The sequence below is a fragment of the Panicum virgatum genome, chromosome 4N (assembly GCF_016808335.1).
Source record: "Panicum virgatum strain AP13 chromosome 4N, P.virgatum_v5, whole genome shotgun sequence".
In the NCBI taxonomy this organism is placed as follows: Eukaryota; Viridiplantae; Streptophyta; class Magnoliopsida; order Poales; family Poaceae; genus Panicum; species Panicum virgatum.
In genome coordinates, this window is record NC_053148.1 from 10,036,508 (window position 1) to 10,058,620 (window position 22,113).

General features: G+C 46.1%; 3 protein-coding genes across 4 annotated transcripts; all 3 read left to right on the forward strand.

The window, feature by feature from the left end:
* LOC120670833 (F-box/LRR-repeat protein At3g26922-like) lies at positions 1-1,892 on the forward strand. The gene is made up of 3 exons (XM_039951005.1): positions 1-1,026; positions 1,130-1,276; positions 1,384-1,892. Exons 1-3 carry the CDS (start codon positions 109-111, stop codon positions 1,744-1,746), a joined length of 1,428 nt encoding a protein of 475 aa, XP_039806939.1. The 5' UTR covers positions 1-108; the 3' UTR covers positions 1,747-1,892.
* A 1,962-nt stretch (positions 1,893-3,854) lies between these two features.
* LOC120670254 (putative F-box/FBD/LRR-repeat protein At5g44950) lies at positions 3,855-12,175 on the forward strand. Its single transcript, XM_039950334.1, has 5 exons — positions 3,855-4,274; positions 5,869-6,322; positions 10,995-11,252; positions 11,361-11,498; positions 11,606-12,175. Exons 1-5 carry the CDS (start codon positions 3,871-3,873, stop codon positions 12,023-12,025), a joined length of 1,674 nt encoding a protein of 557 aa, XP_039806268.1. The 5' UTR covers positions 3,855-3,870; the 3' UTR covers positions 12,026-12,175.
* Positions 12,176-17,990: 5,815 nt separating this feature from the next.
* Positions 17,991-21,210, forward strand: LOC120670497 (autophagy-related protein 101-like). Of its 2 annotated transcripts, none has more exons than XM_039950608.1 (7): positions 17,991-18,269; positions 18,386-18,422; positions 19,085-19,170; positions 20,150-20,245; positions 20,367-20,526; positions 20,618-20,771; positions 20,874-21,210. In XM_039950608.1, exons 1-7 carry the CDS (start codon positions 18,237-18,239, stop codon positions 20,875-20,877), a joined length of 570 nt encoding a protein of 189 aa, XP_039806542.1. In that variant the 5' UTR covers positions 17,991-18,236; the 3' UTR covers positions 20,878-21,210. The 2 variants fall into 2 exon arrangements, with proteins under 2 accessions (XP_039806542.1, XP_039806541.1); XM_039950607.1 differs by having other exon boundaries at positions 20,903-21,206.
* The last annotated feature ends 903 nt before the right edge of the window (positions 21,211-22,113 follow it).

A 22,113-nucleotide genomic window follows, 5' to 3' on the forward strand; every position in this document is an offset into this window, starting at 1 on the left:
TCACTGAAGCCGAGTCCGCGGGTAGAACCGTGGGAGAGCAAAAGCCGCCGCCGCCGCCGCCAGGACGAGGAGACGGAGGCGCTGGCTCCCCCATCCAAGACGAGGAGAATGGAGGCAACTAAGAGGCAAGCATCGGAGGAAATCTTGAGCTCATCGCCACATGAGCTGCAGCCGCCGCCGGCGGATGCGCCCCATTCCGAGCCTACATCCCGCGGCCAGGAACCAACGCATGTCTCGAGAGGAGAAGAAGGGGATGGCGTCGACCGCATCAGCAGCCTCCCCGACGCCGTCCTCGGTGAGATCATCTCCCTCCTCCCCACCAAGGACGCCGTCCGCACCCAATCTCTCGCCTCCCGATGGCGCCACCTCTGGCTCTCCGCCCCGCTCAACCTCGACCACACCAGCCTCCCCGCCGACGAGCAAGTCCAAGTCCGCATCATCTCCCGGATCCTCGCTGCTCACCCTGGCCCCGCCCGCCGCTTCTCCGTGCCCCCATTCCTCGCCCACTGCCGCCTTGCAACAGTCAACGCCTGGCTCCAATGCCCGGCGCTCGAAGTCGTTGATGGAGAAGTACCCTATCACTTTCTGTGGGATGAACTGCCACCTCTGCCGGCCTCCACATTCCGTTTCTCGGCCACCCTCCGCGTGGCCACCTTCTGCAAATTCGACCTGACGGGCATGGCCGAGAAGCTTCAGTTTCCCCAGCTTAGGCAGCTTGGACTTGAACGTGTCGATATCTCATATACTGCCCTAAATAGTATCATTGCCGGCTGCCCTGTCCTTGAGTACTTGCTGATCGACATGGGCATCTGCTTCAGTCCTCCCATTCGGATCAACTCCCCAAGCCTTAGAAGCATTGCCATGAGTTCTGTGAATCTAATCATTGAGGATGCACCTTCGCTTCAAAGGTTACTCAATCTTAATCCATATAATGCCTTGCGTGTATCAGTAATTTCAGCACCCAAACTGGAGACTTTGGGCTGCCTCGGCGAGTATAAACTGGTATTCGGCACCACAGTTATTCAGGTAGCTCCTTGCCTTCATGTGGCATATCTTTCTGCATTTCTAGAAGTTCTGTACTACCTGAATTTATAGAGACAACCCTGATTTTATCTTCTGTTTGCTGAAGAACTTGCGTGCAGATTGCTTTACGACAGTGGCGTCGACAGTGGCGTCAAGTGTCAAGATTTTAGGGATCAGTATAAATAATCTTAGCTTGGATACGGTTATTGACTTAATGAGATGCTTTCCCTGCTTGGAGAAGTTGTACATCCAGGTAATAGCACCTAATTGGTTATTCATTCTGTTAAGCTGCTTTATTTTGCACTTCTTGTTGTTTCATCAGTCCATGATCTGGAAGTTTATTTTTATCTCTTCTTCCAGTCATATGGGGCAAAGGACAAAAACTTGTGGCGCCGTAAGCATCGCAATCTTACAAGATGCCTTGACATCCGCCTCAAGACAATTGTGCTAAAAAATTACCGAGGCATGATGTCACAAGTTAACTTTGCAACGTTCTTTGTATCGAATGCCAGGATGCTAGAGTTCATGAGATTTGAGGTTGGAATCGGCAATGTCAACAAAATGTTTATTGCAGAGCAGCATAGAAAGCTTCAACTAGAGAAAAGGGCATCTAGAAATGCGCAGTTTTGTTTTACAAGCGGGTGTCGCCATGCTGCACAACTTTCTCATGTCAAGCATGTTAGTGATTTGTCTATAACCGATCCCTTTGAATGTAGATGTTGAAACTGGGTTTCATATTTCTTGCACGATCTCATTTTGTATTCTGTCCGAACTTCTTTTGTTCTCTTCTTGTATCTTGACCTTGGGAAGGCAATCACTATGCTCTGAATGCTTTATTGGTATACAGTGATAGCCTTACACACGGGATACAAACTTTTTGCAATGACCTTTGGAAGGTAATCGTTTTTATTCCGGAATACGGATGAGATGTGAAATTATCCAATTGGTAGCATTTACCATCTCCCCAAATGGCTGATTAACTCATCATTGGGGATAGGGTTGAAAACGGACGGAAATATTCCCGTTCCGACCTGTTCCATTTTCTATTTTTGTCCTTTTCTATTTTTGTCCGTCCATTTCCGTATTCGTGGGATCCCGTTTTCGTATTTACGGAAGTAGAAATGAGGTTTCTCCGTCCGTTTCCGAGGAATCCCGTTTTTACATGGAATTGACCCGTATTTATTCCGTTTTTAATCTACATAAGATATGTCTAAAAATTGATATGTTCAAAAACATACCAATCACTAAGCATGCATGTTAACATGTTAACACATGGCATACTAGTGAATATTGGACCAATAACTTTGTACGTGTATATTATTTTGTGACTTTGTTAATGTATACTCGAGAATATTTGATCGCGTTATTCTTTCCGGCTCAACGTCCGTATTGGTTCATTTCCGTACTTTCGCGTAACCCGATCCCGTTTCCGTACCCATATTTTTTGAACCTGATCCCGTTTCCGCCAAAAAAATATAGAAACGGAAGTAGAAATGAGGTTTTTCCGTCCGTTTCCGTCCGTTTTCATCCCTAATTGGGGATGCAACTGCTCTTAAAAGGTAGCTACACCTTGATGCATATTGTGGCCTCCATATGTCCATATATTCAGCATTCAGCACCCAAACTGGAGACCTTGGGCTACCTAACCCAAACTGGAGACCTTGGGCTACCTTTCTGATCGCGATGAGAACTCTAACCTGGAATTTGGCATCACAGTAATTCAGGTAGCACATGTTTTCTTCCTTCATTGGACTTCTTAATGCATTATATTTCCCATGCACAATCAAATTTCATATTATATTCAATTACAGGGGAAGCTTAATTTTACGCTCTACATTATGATGTTATACTGTTGTCGTTTCCGTCTCGCTACAGAACTACTCCCTCCGTTCCAAATTATAAGTTATTCTAAGAATCTTAGAGAGTCAAAATTTTCTAAGTTTGATCAAATTTATACAACAAGATAATAATATTTATGATACCAATTAAGTATCATTAGATTCATTGTTAGTTATATTTTTATAGTATACTTATTTGATGACATAAATCTTTGTATTTCTCTCTATAATTTTGGTCAAATTTTGAAATGATTTGACTCTCCAAGATTCTTGGAATGACTTATAATTTGAAACGGATGGAGTATTCTGCAATTTCCACTAGGCTGGAAAATCCCCTCCCTCCCTGTGTGATGTTAATATTTAGGATACGACTGATGCAGACCACTAGGGATGATAAAGAATCTCTAATTTTAGTATAGATAATCTAAAGATCGGACTTTAATTTTATACAATTTTAAACTAAAATTACATATTCCATAAGTTGGATTGGGAAGAGGTCGCTAGTGCCAACATCCATTAGCACGTGCACGTGTGGCTTCGTAACGACGATTTAGGAAAGGATGTGGATGAATCGATGGGCCGGCCAATTGCCAAATGGGCACCATTTATATGGGCCTCCTGCGTGACCATTTCTTCGGGGTGTATCATTTGTCTGGCGAACTGCAGCTGTCCACTGCTTAGGCGTCAGATATCCATTCTCGGGCGATGTGATGGCCTTTGGCCATCTTGTTAGGCCTGCTCGTTCAGCGAGTAAAGTGTGTGTCGATATTGCCGGTGTACCGCTCTGAGTGCCGCTTAAAATCTGTGTTTTTTCGTCAGGAGGTCGGCTTCAACGAGACTGTTCCGGCCGTCGGCGACGAGAACATCTGGGAGAAGCTTGCAGGGACGTGGTTGTATTTTTTGTATTTGTCAAGGGTGCCTTTGTAAGTGTTGGAATGTAAACCATCAGAATTGTGTGAAATATAATCTCGGTTTCTAAAAAAAAGCCCAATTCTATAGACAAGTATTGATGGATGAGGATGGGGAAGCGCCGCTGCTGCCGCCGCCGCCAGTCCCCGCAGCGCCTAGCCCTCGTCGGCGTCGCTCTCGCCTGTTCCTCGCCCCGTCTATCCGGGGGACGGCACTGGAGTCGCCAATCATGGTGACAGAGGTGGTGGCTCCTCGCACCAAGAAGAGGAGGACGGAGGCAGATCGGCGGGAGGAACCGGATGGAATCGAAAGCCTCCCACCACAAGATCTGCAGCCGCTGCCGCCGGCGATGGGTGCGCTCCGGCTCCATCCCGAGTCTACATCCCACCGCCAAGAACCACCACCTGACACCGGAGGAGGACAAGGGGAGCACGTAGACCGCATCAGCTCCCTCCCCGACGTAATCCTTGGCGAGATCATCTCCCTCCTCCCGACCGAGGACGGCGTCCTGTGGGACCGAAGCCGGCGACCAGAGGGGGGGTGAATGGGAGCCGATCAAAATTTCTTCCGAAATTCAAACCGTCGGCCTATATCCCATAAATCACCCAAGTCCTCAAGCGTTCTGGCCAAAGTTTGGAGTAGCTATGGAAAAGCTAAACCAACACAAAAGGCCTCGAACGAGCGAGCGAAACCATGAAGCAAATCAGGAAAACTGCAGAACTGATCTGCCTGGACCGGTCTGACCGGTGCGCTGGACCGGTCTGACCGGTCGTGCCTACCGGTCTGACCGGTAGCACCCAGAAAACCCCCGAGAAATTGGATTCAAATGGTGAATCCCGAGCAAACGACCACGAAAACCAATGAAATTTGGGGGATTGCTTCGCCCCTACCCCGTGAACATGTTCTCAAAAGATCTCGTCCTAAAGATCAACGAATCGTGAGAATTATGGAGGAGATTAAAAGGGATTGGGGTTTTCTCAAGAACTCAAGAAATCGAATTCGAACACGCCAGTGATTCCAGAGGGTTTATGACAGAGTTAGAAGCATGGGAATCACAGCAAAGAACTTGTAGCCTCCTCTCAATCAAGTGTGCCAAAAACGAAATCGAAAATCCATTGCACAAGGCACAAAACCAGGGGATTGAATCGAATTAAAAAGCCCAGAGGGCATGAGGAGGATAGGGCCTCCTTTCCCAATCAAATCCCTTACAAGGTTTCAACAATCCATTGACAAAATCAACTCAAACGAGAGGAGCAGAGGGAGGGAGACGCAGGGGCGGCAGCCTGGAGAAACAGAGAGTCCACGAACAGATTACAAAAGCCGCTATTAACCTAACATAAGTGAAGGGGTATTTATACCCGCGGGACCGGTCAGACCGGTACGCTGGACCGGTCAGACCGGTTGGTTAGACCGGTCAGACCGGTGCTAGGGACCGGTCAGACCGGTTGGCCTGCAGCACCCCTGTACAACGATCTCATCCGATGGCCGAGGTTCTTTCTTCGAAATGAAGTCTTCTCCGCGATGCCGCCGTCTTGATGAAGATCCAGTCCGCGGTTTTGGAGGGTCCGCGAAACCCGGGTAGGTGGCCGGTTTTGAGAAAACCGCCAAAACCTCACGCGCGGGAAGATTCCCGCCTCCACGCCGTGGCCCTAGACGCCATTCCCGCCTCGGCCTTCTGACGGCCCTAGACGCCGCCCGACGCCCGTCACCTCCTCGCCCGCAGCGAGGCCCTAGACGCAGTCGACGCCCGTCGCCTCCGTCAGTCCCGAGACCGACGCCCGTGCCTCCACGACTTGGCGTCTTCGACCGCCGTCCGCCTCCTTGGTTTTGTGGCGCAAACCAAGAAACCCACCTTCCGTCGCCGGTTGCGCCCTCGATCCAGGAGTGGACGCCACAGCTGCCGCCCGGTCCGAGCTCCGGTCCCGGCTGCCCTTCACCGCCGTCCACCACACGGTCCATCGGCCACAGCACCTCCACGGCAGCTCCCCGTCGACACTCGACGCCCGTGTACCTGCAATCCAAAGAACAAGCGCACGATCACACCGCACGGTTGACAATTCACTCATCACACGCAGGATAGAGTACTCAACATTCCTCACGTCCGCACCCAAACCCTCGCCTCCCGGTGGCGCCACCTCTGGCTCTCCTCTCCGCTCAACCTTGATCACAAGAGCATGCCACCCGACCGGGAAGCACAAGCGGGCATCATCTCCCGGATCCTTGCCGCCCACCCAGGCCCCGTGCGCCGCTTCTCCGTGCCCCGGCTTGACGGCCTTTACCACCTCGACGCTACGGTCGACGCCTGGCTCCGGTCCCCGGCTCTTGACTGCCTCCAGGAGCTCGAGATCAACGACCGAGCAACGGCGCTGCGTCGATCGCTGCCGGCCTCCGCCTTCCGCTTCACCACCACCCTCCGTGTCTTTACCATGAGCGGATGCCATCTCCTGGACGAGACAGTCGAAACATTTCAATTCCATCAGCTCAGGCAGCTCTCACTATATGATGTCAGAATTTCGGAGGTTGCACTACACGGCATCATCTCTCGCTGCCCTTTTTTTTCCAACGCGGGGTATGCCCCTGATTTCATTACTGGTAGTAACGAAATTACAGCAGTTCACAAACCAAGGTTCGACACGAAAGAAACGAGAATTTAAAGGCTAAAAGTCTACGGATTAACAGCCTCCAGCAAACCCAGCAACACCACCAGAGCGACAAAGAGTAGCAAAATGATAGCTAGTTAAACTTTATCAAATCTCCAAAGCGGTTGGACATATGTCGAAGCTTCAGTCTTTCAGCTCCCCTTCACTGGAGCAGAACCACACCGGCATCTCCTGGTGGGGCTTCATGTGGGTGTATACTCAGCGCCACTGCTCTGAGGATATCCGCACCCCCCTCTAGCAGCAGCTTGTCCTCTTCCGACTGTAATTCTGCCCAAAAGGAGATAAACGATGAGGCGAGACAAATCACCTCTGTGGGAGATCTTACCTTTTTCTCTTCAAAGCACACAATATTTCTAGTTCTCCAAAGTGCCCAACAAATCCCGGCCAAACCCACCATATGGAACTTTTCAGCACGGGGCATAAAAATTTTAACCCAGTACCAAAATTGGTCAAACGATGAGGGCCTACAATCACCCCCAACAACCATTGCTACCATGCTCCAAACATACTTGGCCATGGAGCATTCAAAAAACAGATGAATAATGGATTCATCCTCCCTGCAAAACATACACTTACTATCCCCATTCCAGCCCCTCTTCAAGAGATTATCTTTGGTCAGGATCGAATTTTGTTGTATCAACCACATGAAAATTTTAATCTTTAGTGGTAATTTAGTTTTCCAAATCTTCTTGTTAGGCTCATTAGCTTCTTCACTGAAGAAGTGCTTGTACATTGATTTAACTGAGAACCTTCCAGTTTTTCCCCAAATCCATCTAGGACAGTCACGCTCCCTTCCTAAGGCAAAAGAGGTAGTTATGTCCTGTAGCCTCCTCAGCTGATTTTGTTTTTCCTCATCCAGCCATCTTCTGAATGTTAGCCTCCATCCTCTCTGTGCCATACTCGCAACAGAGCAGAACTTTTCATTACAGATAATATATAGGTCAGGAAACTTGTCTTTTAAGGCTGCTGCCCCACACCAGGGATCCAGCCAGAAATCTGTTATCTTTCCATTCCCTACTACCATCACTCTTCCTTTTAAATAATATTCTCTTACTTTCAGTAGATCGTTCCAAACTGGTGAGTTGGTAGCTTTGTACTTCAGGTGGGAGCTACAATTTTGTTTAACATATTTTTTCCTCACTATTTCTTGCCATAATCCTTCTCCCTTTTCTACTTTCCACCACCATTTACATAACAGGCTTAAGTTCATCTTTCTCAAATCATGAATTCCCAGGCCACCTTTCTGTTTTGGTTTGGCTATTTTGCACCACTTAACCAAGTGATATTTTTTTTTCATACCCCCTCCCTGCCAAAAAAATCTTTTCCTAGTGCAGTCCATCTTTTTATGAATGGTCTTTGGGATAAGATACATAGACATACAGTAAATGGGAATGCTGCTCAGACAAGTTTTAATAAGAGTGGTTCTCCCTCCAATGGATAGGGCACTTCCCTTCCACCCATCAAGTCTTTTTAGGAGTTTTTCGTCAAGAATCAGCCAGTCCTTGACATGCAGCCTAGATCCAGACACTGGTACACCTAAGTATTTAATGGGCCAAACTCCCATAGCACAGTTGAACATCTCAGAATATATCAGTGTTTTCCCTTCATCTTCACCAACCATCGCTACCTCGCTTTTGTTGAAATTTATTTTGAGACCTGACATATTCTCAAATAAATACAGCAATAGTTTCATATTTCTCGCCCCCTCAATGTCATCTTGTAAACAAAGAATGGTGTCGTCCGCATATTGTAGCACTGCAACCCCTTTTTCAACATATTCCGGGACCAGACCAGTAAACAAATCATTTTCTTGAGCAGTGGTAATCATCTTGGCAAGTGCATCAGCTGCTATATTGAAGAGGAGAGGGGAAAGTGGGTCCCCCTGCCTCACCCCCTTTCCACTTTTGAAATAACTGCCCAAGCTATTATTTACCTTGACACTAAGGGTCCCACTAGTCATAACTTGCCAAATCCAAGCGCACCACTTTGTGCCAAAACCTCTCTGTTTCAGACAGTTCATAAGGAACTTCCAGTTTATTTTGTCGTATGCTTTTTCAAAATCCAGCTTCAGCACCAACCCCTCCTTTTTCCTGACTTTAGTGTCATGCAGAATTTCATGGAGGCTCATCACACCATCCATGATGTTCCTTCCTTTTATGAAAGCATTTTGACTTTTACTTATTATCTTGCTCATGCTTTTTTCCATTCTCAGCATCAAGGCTTTAGTAAATATTTTGTAAACCACATTCAGCAGACAGATCGGCCTGTATTGCTGGATTTGATTAGCGTCTTTAATCTTTGGGATTAAGGTAATAGTTCCATAGTTGAGCCTTTCCATCTCTAGTTTGTGATCATGGAACTCATCAAACATTCTCATGATATCTAATTTGATCACTTCCCAACATGCTTGAAAGAATTCAATAGGCATATGGTCGGGGCCAGGAGCGGTATTTGTTTCCATTGAGAATATCACCCCTCTAACCTCTTCCTCTGTAAATGGTTGACCCAGTAACTCATCTTCCTCTGGTGAAATCTTCTCACATTCTTTCCAGCAATGAGGGTCAAGAGATATACTAGGGCAATCAGAGGGCCCAAACAGATTTTTAAAGTATTGAGTAGCATGATCAAGGATTGCCGCCTCATCCTCCAAATTGGATCCATTATTCATCATGCTAAAAATGGTATTTTTCCTTTTCCTGCCATTTGCTATTCTATGGAAGAACTCAGTATTATTATCCCCATCTAACAGCCACTTAGAATTGGATCTTTTATGCCAATATAGTTCCTCCTCTTTAATGATTCTGAGCAGTTCAGTTTGGATGAAAGTTTTCTTTTCCAATAAAGCCCCTGATAAAATAGTATCCTCCTCAAACTTCTCCAACTTAAGCAACTCCTCTTGCAGGATTCTTTTGTATTTCTTGTTGTGTCCTCTCAGACTCTGTCCCCAGCCTTTCAGGAATTTTTTAACTCTTTTCAATTTTATACTCCAAATCTCAGTAGCCTTATCAGCTTTCACATTTTTTGTCCAAATCTCTGTTATTTTAGGAATGAACTGTTGGTGTTTGATCCAAGAGGTTTCAAAACAGAAGGGTCTACTTGTCTGGACTTTTTCCTGGTCAGAGCACAACAGCAGAGGGTTGTGGTCTGACATTAATCTAGGGATCTTCCTCAAATTGGTTAGAGGGAAAATCTGTTCCCAGTCTTCACTCATGAGGACCCTATCCAATCTCTCCAGTGTAGGATCCCATTGATTGTTACTCCAAGTAAAGTTTCCGCCATTCAGAGTCAAATCCCTCATCTCAAAGGAGTTAATAATGTAGTTGAACATCTCAGTAAATCTATTCCTAGAAAATATTTTATTTTTTTCAGAACTAAATCTTAGAATGTTGAAGTCACCCCCTATAATCATAGGGAATTTCCTGTTCGTACATAGCTGCGATAACTCTGTGAGGAATTCTTCTTTCTTATCATCATGTGCTGGCCCATAAACAGTAGCAAACACCAAATTCTTTTTTAGTTTTTTATCCAGAACATTGGCCACAACAGAGAATTGGCCTTGTTCAAACTTTAAGACCTCAAACCTGTCCTTTTTAACTCCACATAACATGCCTCCAGACCTGCCAGTGGCAGGTAGCCAATGCCAATAGAAAGCCATCCCAGGATCAATTTGCCTAAAAAACTTATCACTATAATTTTTCTTGATGGTCTCTTGCAGGCCCACAAAGTCAACATGATAGTCATAAAGCAGCTCTTTTATAAAAGTAATCATCCCCTTCTTGGAGACACCCCTACAATTCCAAATAAGACCTATCATCTAATTGATTTAGTAAGAACTTTAGGCCCTTTACTCAGGTTGTATCTAGAGCGAGTCTTAGATACATCCTCATTAGATAGCTCCACCCCATCAAGAGGTTGGGGGGCAGCATCATATTTTTTTTTATTCGTACGCACATTTTTCTTTTTTCTATTTTTCTTTTTACTGCTCACCAATTTGAAACCCTCTTCACCAGACTCATCAGAATGCCAAGTTATCAACTTAAGCTCCTCAAAGGGGAGTGGCTCTTCCTCAACAATCTGCTTACCTTTAGCCAGATCCTCAGACCTATCAGTCAGGTTACTCCTAGCTTTTTCAAGGTCTCTCATAATATCAAAATGTTCTAGGTCTAAATTATTTGTGTTAACACCCATTTTTTGAGATCTAACAATCAATTCATTATTATTAAGAACTGCAAAGGAGTTCTTGAGGTGAATAGATGTACCTTCCAGATTCTTCTTGGACTTCAAGGCCTCAGCTTTGTCAGCAACTTTCAGATATCCCGTCCCCTGTTCTTTGATTCTGTTGCTTTGTCTCTTGAGCTGCACATCCTCCTCAGCTATCACCACTGGCCCTGAGGTGTCTACAGCTATCTCCATGTCTTCCTCACCCATAGTCTGTCCCACCTCATCGACAGTTTCTTCTTCTGTATTTTTCGCCCATTCGGGGGATATCTTCTCATCAGGGACCTCTTTCTGTGTAGTATTCTGTGACAGGTTGGTATTAATGTCCTCTTGGCTAGACCAGTCAGTTCTGGAGTACTTCCTGCTCAACGGCAGCTTTGGCTTCCGTTGCCTGCGGATTAATTCCCCTAGCCTTAAAAGTGTTGCCATCAGTTCAGCCTGTTCAGGGGAACTAATCATTGAAGATGCACCTTTGCTCCAAAGGTTGCTTCAACTTCAACCACGTTGTGTCTTGAATGTATCAGTAATTTCAGCACCCAAAGTGGAGACCTTGGGCTGCCTTGGTTACGACTCCAACCTGTTATTTGGCACCTCAGTAATTCAGGTGACTTCTTGCCTTCACGAGGCTTCTCACTGCATTTCTGCATGCTCAAAGAAATTTTGTGCTATCTGCATTTACAGAGAACCTAATACTGTGTTCTGCTTGCTGAAGAAATCGTGTGCATTTAGCTTTACGACAGTGGTGAGCAGTGTCAAGATTTTAGCCATCTGTCTTTATAGCCTCAACCTGGATATGGTTATCAACTTAATGAGATGCTTTCCTTGCTTGGAGAAGTTGTACATCCTGGTGGTAACAAAACTTATTCAACTCTTCATATTGTTCGACTGCACTTTTTTAGCAGACTTCTATTGCATCAGTCCTTGATCTGGAAGTTGCTGTGTTTGTTTTCTTTTCAGCCACATGGGAAAGTATCCAGAAACTTTCTGAGCGGTAAGCACCGTGATCTTATCAGATGCAACAACCTATGGCGCCGTAAGCACCATGATCTTATCAGATGCTTTGACATCCGTCTGAAGAAAGATGTTCTGAAAAATTATCGAGGCATAAAGGCACAAGTTAACTTCGCGTCGTTCTTTGTGCTGAATGCGAAAATGCTGGAGTTAATGCGGTTTGAGATTTCAAAACACAATGACAATGAAGTGTTTATTGCTGAGCAGCATAGATTACTTCAGCTGGAGAATAGGGCATCTAGAGGTGCTCAGTTTTATTTTACAACTGGTCGTAGATGTCACCGCTATCTTAATGGCTGCTATCTTGATCATATCATGCATGTCAGTGATCTGTCCATAACCGATCCATTTGAATGTGTACACTGAAAGTCGTTTTGCTGTATGTGTGTCCTGCAATTAGTTACTCTTGTCTGTTTTGTTGTGTGTTATGTGTTAACTTCATATCTCTTGGGCTTTGTACTGAAACTCTTCTCGGCACTAACGACATGCTATCAAGGCAAATTGGGCCAAAACTGATACCTTTGATTCTTTGAATGTGCATGCTGAAACAGGTTGAGCATGTCCCCTTTGAGTATTTTATTCTGATATATCTTTTCGGTTTTCTTTCCAGACTCCAGACGTTGTTAGTTACTAGGTAAAAGCGCGTGCGATGCTACGGGCACATAAATTTTAACAAAATAAAATAACTTTTAGTAAATATTATAAGAAAAGAATAGATATACCGGCCAGATGTCTTCATTGTTCGGCTTATATTTCAAAAATGATATCTTCCATCTCGGGTGGAATTTTATAAATGATATCACATGAATTAACAATTTTAACTGAAGTAAAGTCAAGCTGGTAACTTGGCACCAAGGATTTGTATTCTATAGTCAAGCTTAGCGTAACAGTCCGGATCAGACCATGAAACACTCCCGGTTAAAGATGGCAACAGGTAAGAAATATCCACGTTCCTACCGATAGTAAACTCGGCGGGTAAGGGTGCCGGTCTATATCTATATCAAAACCCGACGAGTATCTACTAATGTTGCACTTGGATAGATCTTAGGTCAGAGGCCGGGAAATGAGTTGGGATATGACTGGCTAGCTTAGGGTTAGGGATATATAGGAGTAGTGTGTTAGGATGGAACCGTTCCATCCTGAATAGAACAATCAAAAAAAAATATTCTCTTATGATTCGGGACCGGCTCATTCAAAAGTAATAAAAATCGATCAACCAACTCATTCCTCACGCACGGCATCAATCTCTATCTTCTCATGCGCGTGCTCCCATGACGCGCACCCCTCTGGTGGTAGAGCCTATCTTGCTCAGTTGTGCCACCGCTAATTGGTGATATGTGGTACCTGAGAGGTGAATCGATAATTTTCTAAGTTCCCAGTTCGTAAGGGGATACATGGAACGATTAGTTCAAGGATGGATTTATATTTTTAAATAATTAGGACGATGTCCCGAAACCTAGCCATGGAACGCGGATATTCTACACGGCTATTAGGAAGAAGGTTCCTAGATCAAATCTTTTTGTACCATTTTCCCTAAATTTAATTTGTAACACCTTTTTTAGACTCCACAAAATAAAAAGAAAAAACAAACTAGGCTGGAGGCCCATTTACAGTAGAGCGTTAGGTCATCCACCTATTCACGGAAGCTTCATTGAGCCCAGGTGTCGCCGCCGCCGCCGCCGCCACGATGCGGCGCTGAGCAAGCAAACCAGCGGCCCGCGGGGTATTTAACTATTTGCCATCTTTATGATTTGCACATGTCCATTTGCCATCATTCCAAACAAAGCTAATTTTTTACCACCACCCTCTACTCGAAATTAATCTTTTGCTAATTTAGCTGACGTGCCATGTCACCTCGCTAGCATGGAAGGCACACGCAAAATGACCCCTGTACCTCTACTCACTTGTGCCTCACCTCCTCGCTGCCTCTGCCCCGCGCGTTACTCTCCTCCTCGATGCCGGCGTCCAGGTTCTTCTCCTCGACGGCAATGGCCCGAGCCGTGCGGCATCTTCACCTGCGGGTCGCGGTTCTCTTCCAGCTCGGCCTCTTGCTCCTTGGCCGCGTCCTCCGCGCTCGCCACTCCCTCTTCCCGACGGTGTCGCGGTGGTGGCCGACGCCGAGCTCGCGCTCCTCCTCGGCGTGGGTGCCGCGGCGCGCGAGTTCTCCCACCGCGTCGGCCCCGCAGTTGCTCGTGCCGGCTGACGAGGCCCGCGGCGCCGCGGGGGACGGCGGCACCCGTCACACCTCCTTCAGTCCTTCTCTTCCTAAATCAAAATAACTGCATGTCACATCACGAGCTAGAGCTTGCCCGGTGCAAAATCATGTGCTAAATCACACGTGGCCAATCCAATCCGTTGCGGAGGAAAGACGAAGCAGCACCTGTTACTTGCAGAGCTCGTCGCCAACGCTGGACACCTCAGGGAAGTCGATGACGGCCATGGACTCGTCCAGCGCGCGCGCGGAGCGGGAGCCCGAGGCGGCGAGGTTGCTAGCCGGCTTGTTCGCGAGGACACCGCCGTGGCGTACGCGCCGGTCGGCGCCGCAACCCTGCGACCGGTGATCGACAGGGCTGCGGCGGCAGAGGCGGGCAGGTCGCTGGTCACCGTGGCGTTCCAGGCGCTGGCCAGCTCGTCGCCGACGGACGCCGCGCTCCCACCGGACGCCGCGGAGAACGCCGCGGAGACCATGGCGGGCCTGGCGTCGTGCGCGCTGGGCAAACATCAAGAGGGCCCTGCGGCCAGGGGCGCGCGTGCTGCCAGCATCGGCTTGCGCGCGGGCGGCCGGGGACAGCCGGACAGATAGAATAGGGAGGTAGAAGAGGATGTGTGGGTCCCACCAGTCATAGAGATAGAGTAAGAGAGACCAACATATACTGAGATAAGGCAGGGGTATGAAGGTCTTTTCGCATGCACCTTACACGCTGGCGAGCTGATCCGGCTTGAGCTGGCGTGCCACGTAGGCGAAATTAGCAAAATATTAGCTTCGAATAGAGAACGGTGGTAAAAAAATTAAGTTCATTTGGAAGGATGACAAATGAACATGTGCAATCCATAAAAATGATAAATAGTTAAATACCCCGCGGCCTGCACATTCTCCTCTTCTCTCCCATCCCATGGCCAGCACAGCGGCGCAGCACGCACGAACCAGCTCCTCCAATTGGAGCATCAATGCGGCAACGGAGCATGAGAGCCACCACCGAGCCGCTCGGGTGGTCCGGTGCGGGGGAGGAGCTACGACTCCAACCGTCCAGCGCCCCGACGCGCGCGGCTCCGGCTGCCCCTCCAGCTCGGCAGCTCGACGTACGCGAGGCGGGCGCGACTCTGGCGGCCACAAACGTGCGCGGCTCCAGCGGCCCCAGAGGATTGACGCGTGCTCCAGAGCAAAGTCCCGGCCGACCGCACCGCATCCTCCCGCGACGGCAGCGCCGAGCGGCCGCGCCACCAGTAGCTGTAGCCAAGCACCACGTTCATCTAGCTTTGGCAAAGCAAACAAGGATAAGGGGCCTGACGTTCGAGCTTTCCACCGGTGGTTAGATCTTTGATTTGGCCGGCGCAAAGCTTAAGCTAAGAGCTCAAATGCAGCCATGGGAAGCTTAATTTGGGCGGGAGCTAGCTCGAGGTCAGGGACTTGATGTTGGATTTGAGCTGCAGCTAGGTCTATGTCAACGAACTATACAGGAATTGCAGAGCTTCCGAGCTCGTGCAACCGCCTTGAGCGCGAGCCGCGAGCCAGCGGGACGTGGGCCTATCCAGCCATCCAGGCGGTCAGGCGGACACTCGTGCCTCCCGGCGGCAATCCTCCCTGGCGACGGTGCCCTCCTGCCGGCCACCCTCCCGGCTTCCGCGCCGCCGTCCGCGCCGAGCGGTTAAGCCCGCCTGCCGACGTCCGTGCCGAGCGTCCCCGACGAGCACCTGCACTAGCTCGCCGGCGTCCGCGCCGAGCGTCCCCGACGAGCGCTTGCGCCCGCCCGCCGGCAGGGGCGAGCCTGCTATTGATGCATGGGTATTCATTGAATATCCAAAATTTTGTGAAAAAAAATATATACATAGTATACAACATGTATATATATAAAAAAATAGAAAGTAAGAGTATCTCTAAAAGAATTCTTAAATCTAGTCTCTAACTTTTCTACGTATTTTTATATCCTAGTCTCTAACTCTCTATATATCCTTACGTAGAGGGTTATCCTAAATATTTACTTCGGCATGTATATATTATAGTGTACCCATGGCAGTTTCCATATACCAGATATCCTATTATTTGAACTTCGACATATTAGGAAACGTGACTCACGAGTTTGAAGGATGAAGGTCTAAGATCCGGTTTTAAAATGGCAAGTATTTGGGATAGGGTGTGAATTTTTATTTTCAGATCTGAGAACGGAGAAAGATAATTTATGATAGATGTTGCTACCTTGAGGGATTGGTTTTAGAGAACTTTTGGAGAGAGATTTTCCACTAAAAATACTAAATTCGTAATTAGAATAGTTTTTAGAGTGTATCTTGGAGATGATCTAACATCACAAAATAGACTTTCCAATCTCATGTTGCCTCTTGGGCTCAAATGACCTACTTCCCCTCCTCTAAGTCCGACCGCGACTCCCAACTGGCACCGACTACAGGTCCCCAGCTCTCTATCCATCCCGATTCCAATTCTCCTTCCCGCGTAGCTGCGTTTTTTCCACTTCCGATCAGCGGCAGCAAACTCTAACGGTACGGCAGGCGATGACTGCCGGCGATGAGACGCAAGCGGCCTGCGGCTTTGGAAACTGCGTAACGCACATTGGCGGCCAAAATTTTTTTTATCCTTTGAAAATGTTGAATACCCAAATTCTAAATCCTGAGCCCTCCCCTGCCCGCCGGCGTCCGCGCTAGGCGTCCCTGTGGGGAGGAGGGCGGGGTCGGGTGGGAGCTGAGTGGCCCACCTTGGTTTTGCCGTGGCAGGGGATGGTTCTGCCGGCAGAAACAAGGGAGGTGAGGACACTACAATCTTTTTAGTAGTAGAGATGTAACAAAATCAGATTAGTCTATGCTCTGAAACACCTAAGTGTGCCTAATGATAGTCTTGTCAAATTTTGAAATAGCGTGATGATCTTGTGAAGGCAATTGCTGTTCTGTAATATTGGGTGACATTTACAATTAGCCAAAGTGGTGGCCATTGACATTTTGCATAGTTGATTATTATTTAGAAGAGAAAATGCTAATGTGCTGGACATGGCTGACCATTTTTTATGTGCTGCTTCGTGCATTGTTAATGTTTTCTTTTATGAAAAGGCATTGTTAATTTTAGATGGCATCATGAAATTGTTACCATGTCGTGCGGTTTTCTGGGTGCGGTTTTCTGGTTGCCAGGACGTGTGACTTCATCTTTTTTGTCAACACTTGCGACATTTCATATTTGTCGAACTGAATAAATCTCAAATGGACTGTTCAATTCAGCACATGGGACGCAATTTTCAAATTTTACACGTGCTCCTAGTGCAATTGAGCTAATTTTCCTCGTCAATTTATTTCATCACTGGTTTGCTACACGATTAGAACTGGCAGCAGCTGAAGGCTTGGTGCATGAAGGTTGTTTGAAGCAGGGGAAAATTCAGGTCCAATGATCCAGTGATATCTAGGAACAAGTTCGGGCCATCACCTTCGGCAACTAATGCTGGTAGGCATCTCTCTTAGATACGGGGTTATGTTTCTTATCGCTCATAGCAAAAATAATTCCTCGCTAGAATGAAGAGTCTGCTTGGTTGGATGCCAAAATATGGGTATGTCAAAAATGTTGACATGCCAATTTTTTTATCGAAACCTTGGCAAGTTTAGAATAGCATTTGGCTAGGTTAGCTGTTTTTTTTTTGCCTTCAACCAAGTAAGTGCCAAAATACCATAAAAAGTGCCAAAATTTATAACTTGCCTATATTTTGCCATGCTAATATTTTGGAAGTAAACTAACCAGTCTCGAAGGCTTAAGTTTGGATTGTGAAACGATAGTGGGAGGAATCACATGGCAGAGCATCTATCCTTTTGGTAATGGTAGGCACTCAATCCTAACTCTGATACTAAAATATTTTTTATCATAGCCAAAGCACACATCCCTGTTACTTAGAAATAGTGGATTTCTCCCTCCGTAAAAATTACAAGCAAAACAGTTCCATGACCTAGTCTAGCATCTTCCTCCTCGGTGAACGCATCTCCAACGGACGTAAAACCCACAAAAAAAAGCATCAAATATTCAAAAGTTTATTTTTTTCCTTTTGCGACTAAAAAAAGCATACAATAATTGACTGGAGAGTACTATACGTGTATATACGTTCGGGTTCGCGTTTGGTCCGTTTTCAGTTTCGGAAAAGAAAGAGAAAAAAGTAAAAAGGTAAACATCTCCGACGACTTCCTCGCTTCAGCACGCCACCTCAACTTCCTCTCTCGCCGGCTCGCCGCCGTGGACCTCTCCCAATCCCCCATCGGGGACTGCTGGAAGCGCGGATCCTTCCGCCCTCGGATCGACTGTTCCTCCTGTTCGTGAGGGAGACCTAGCTTTGCTCGGATCGATTTCATCTGCCCCGATCTGCAGACGTGAGCGGAGATGAACTGCGAAACCTGTCAGCTGAAGGAGCTGGTCCGATTTCGAACCCATCCCTTGCCTCAGATTCGCTCCGGTTGTTTTGATTCTTTTCCCCTCGCTGATTTTGACGATTTTCTCTTTATCTGCTTTGCTGGTTGTTTGGGCCGCAGGAGCTGGAAACAACAGAGATCAGGGATGTGCTGCGATGTGAGTCCCTTCCAATCTCTGCTTTTTCATTAAAAAAAGGGTTCCTTTGTTTGGCTCAACAGAACAAATGTCATTCTAGTAACATCACACCGAAATCCTAATGTGCTGTATTCATTCACATGCTTATTCGTTGTTTTGGCTTCAGTAATTTATGGAGTTGAGCAATTTCAAAATTAGGGAATAATGATGAAAACTAGTGGATACTAGGGTAAATTCACCTAGCTTCCTACCATGGGGAAAAATAATGATGTATGGATATATTGCCAGTGGAACTCAACAAGAATTGCAAAGATTAACTAGCGCAGTAAGGATTTTTCTACTTTTCGTTTGATCATATTATGACACTAGTGTTGTATTTATTCAAAAGTTTGCTCTGCTCATATAGGTCCTGGAGTCCTATGTATTGTGAGCTCTTCAGATTTTCTAAGTTCATGGACCCCTGCTCTTTGGACTAAAGCTTTCATATTTGGGCCTCAGTATTAGGTCTTTAGAATTGCGAAGTGCATCATCGCTTAGACGAATTCTTGACATTTCTATGAGGGTGCCTCTCTTTTTCTCAAACTTCGGGTCCTGCAGTTAGTAATAAGAAAATGGTGTATTTTTGTGTGCCCTCTATGCTACACAGCTTGCTAATTGATATGCTAAACATGGCTATGCTGCAGGCATCTTGCATACCATATTCTTCCATAGAACCCTCAGCCTCGTTCGCCCCAAAGATGTTGACTGTGATTTCCTTGAGATCACTTACGTGAGTATTTCCCTCTATTTAGATCTGGATTCATTGCATTTTCTCAAGGCATGTGATGCTGTTGTGCTGCAAGTTATATTCATATGATACTACTTCCATTCGGAATCATAAATGCTTTCGCTTTTCAAAGTCTCCTAGATGTACTTTCACTACTTCTTTCATGATATATGAGTGTAAGCCAGGTTTTCTTCCTAGGGTGAATGTAATCTATATTCTTCAAAGACATAAATTTTCTGAAGATTTGGTAGTTGAGAGTTCAGTAAGTTACAAGATTACATGACTTGAGATTATTTCAAAACATGTTTGGAACCCAAATCTGTGACTAGAGTGTTTTCTGTCATTTTACATATTCTATGATTGGGAAGTGAACTAGTGAAGTACAAGAATGCAGGCCTTCTCCTGTTTCCTAGTATTCTTATGGCCAATCTAATCGGTTATGTCATCATAATGTATCATTTAACTGTACATCCTGAACCATGTTTCAGTATTACTAATGTTAGCTTTATTACTGCTAGTATCACTGAGATCTACATTTTGGTAATCTGGAACCGTTGAATCAAAATAGGAGCTAAGTAGTGCGGACGCAGCCTAGAAAATTAGGAGAGGGGAGGGGGGGGGGATCCATGGACATTAGGCCGGTAGGGAGCGCCCCCCTAGCCTCCCCACCTTTAGAACTGCCCGGGGAGCTAACTGATGTTAATGTGTAGCTGTGAAATTAAGAGTTTAAAGTGATCAACTGATTCATATGTACTGTAGACAGCAAGTACATCTTTTGTGTGTTGTGTGTTAGAAATCTTAGAACGTTTAAATTTAGGTTTCACTGCATGACATCAATTTCCAACTTAATCATGCTGCCAGAATCCAGATGTATCATCCAAATATGATTACCTTGCAAATTTTGCTGTGTTTGTAGTCTAGTATATGATTTCATATTTGTTTGCATTTTCTTTGCTGCTGCTTAATGATTTGGTCTGTTTAGGTCCAATGTGGGCTCCCAGAACTAGAAAAGGAAGTAGATGAAAAGATAGACCAGTTCATTGCTTGGGTGGAGAAGCACCCAAATCGCAAAAGCCAGGTCTGAATGTCTACCAGCTATCACTGGCCATTTTTATATTGCTATGCACTTTGTTTCTTTTGCTGCTGAACAATATTATCTTTGTTCTGATTAAAATTTGTGTTTGAACTGAACATGTCAGGTGTGCCTCTCCTTTTTTGACGAGAAAAGCAAAAACCCAGGTTGGTTTGTGAACAAAACAGAGCGCATTTATTGGGAACAATGGTTCATCAATTTGCATGTTATGAGCCCAAAAAGATACAGCAAATCAAACAGCTCCAAAGGGCTAACAAACATTGGAGGTAGCTTGGTTAACTAAACTTTCACGGCCTGCATAAAGCTGTCCTAGTCATATGGAATGTAACACTAACATTTTACACAATATACTCCTAGGGAATGCCTTGGAGGAGACTAGCTCAAGGCGTGCTGCATTGGAGTCTTCAATTAATGAAGTGCTATTCCAGATCATTAACTTCGCCAACGAAAAAAAGGACCACATTCCTGCCATCCCTGACAGAATTTTCAATCACGAGATCATGATCCCAAGGTGAGTGCTACATTTGATTTTGACCGGCCTGTGATAAGGCCTATCCTTAGTTGGCCCAGACAAATTTTTGTTGAGATTCTCTACATATATCTGGATCTCCAGGTGACCCTTTTCCTTGGACGTGTTGACAGCTCCTCGGATTCTGTATTTGGATGGAACACCGACGTCATCCGCAGAGTGCTGAACAGTGGGCATCCCTACTCACTTTAGCTGAAGACTGGTGCCGCCATCCTATGTGGAAGGTGCTTGCTAACCATCATGGTCGACTATGTGATATGCTTGGAAAGAATTAGTGTACATAATCATCCTTGTAAATATTTGTGCATGAATCTGTCCATTCTAAACAATGTTGCCTGTTCCCCAGACAGATGCTTAATCTACTGAGTATCAAGTTCACTATGGTCTGGATTTATTCAAACTGAAGTAGTGGCCTGATCTAGTGTGTTTTGATTGAGTTCCTCCGGAATGTGGATGGTACATACTGATGGTGATGTAGGTCGGGTGGTTGCCTACTATCCATGGCCTGAGAAAGCTGGAATTCAGTGATCAGGTTTTCAAGGGCACCCCCATCAACGGGCACGCCCAAAGGAACGAACCTTGTCAGAAAACAAATAGCAATATGAGCCTGTACTCCCGGTGCTCACTGGGTGGTAGCTGCTCAGAAGTCAGAATGTACTAAGAATTGAAAGGATTGGAAGTACATGTATATAAGTCTTTTTTTTGTTAGTACTTCATACCCTTGATCAAGCTTCAAAGAGAAGTGGAGAATGGAAGAAGGGAAAAGGCATGGCATTTGATTGGGCCAAGTTTCTGGCTGGTTCGATTGTGTGCCCATTTGGGTTGGGCCGGTTTTTCGGCTGGATTGATTGTGTGACGAGCCCAGCCACTTCACTGTTTTATGCTCGCGTCTACTCCAACTCAAAGGTGCTCTAAAGAACCGCTTTGAAGACTTGTGATCAATCACGCATGCCCATCCGAGTCGTGTCGCCGTTGTATCCACCACAACAGCACATATATACAGCTCAAAAAAACTATGCATCTTCTTCTTGCTGCAACCATCAGTCCATCAGCTGCCAAGGCAATTTCAGAAACCAATCAGGTTTACAGAAAAAGAACTGCCTCTGGAATCAACCAGCAGCACCTCTCCTGAACAGCACTGGCATTGCAGACCCACGATTCAGAAACTCGTGAAGTGCCTCACGGCACTCCTCTCTGCGAGCTGCCAGTTTAACGCGTTCACCGGAGACAGCAACGTGCCGGAATATCCTGAATCTGAATGCGACTCCGGTAACTTCTTCAGTCAAAAGGAGAAAAGAAATAAAAATCCATCCTTGCTCGTCAG

Coding starts and splice junctions, on each gene's coding strand:
- LOC120670254 (XM_039950334.1), top strand. CDS start 3,871: ATGGATGAGGATGGGGAAGCGCCGCTGCTGCCGCCGCCGCCAGTCCCC. Junction 4,275..5,868: donor CTCCTCCCGACCGAGGACGG/CGTCCTGTGGGA, acceptor CAACATTCCTCA/CGTCCGCACCCAAACCCTCG. Junction 6,323..10,994: donor GCATCATCTCTCGCTGCCCT/TTTTTTTCCAAC, acceptor CTAGACCAGTCA/GTTCTGGAGTACTTCCTGCT.
- LOC120670497 (XM_039950607.1), top strand. CDS start 18,237: ATGAACTGCGAAACCTGTCAGCTGAAGGAGCTG. Junction 20,246..20,366: donor ACCCAAATCGCAAAAGCCAG/GTCTGAATGTCT, acceptor TGAACATGTCAG/GTGTGCCTCTCCTTTTTTGA. Junction 20,527..20,617: donor AGGGCTAACAAACATTGGAG/GTAGCTTGGTTA, acceptor ATATACTCCTAG/GGAATGCCTTGGAGGAGACT.
- LOC120670833 (XM_039951005.1), top strand. CDS start 109: ATGGAGGCAACTAAGAGGCAAGCATCGGAGGAAATCTTGAGCTCATCG. Junction 1,027..1,129: donor TCGGCACCACAGTTATTCAG/GTAGCTCCTTGC, acceptor TGTTTGCTGAAG/AACTTGCGTGCAGATTGCTT. Junction 1,277..1,383: donor TGGAGAAGTTGTACATCCAG/GTAATAGCACCT, acceptor CTCTTCTTCCAG/TCATATGGGGCAAAGGACAA.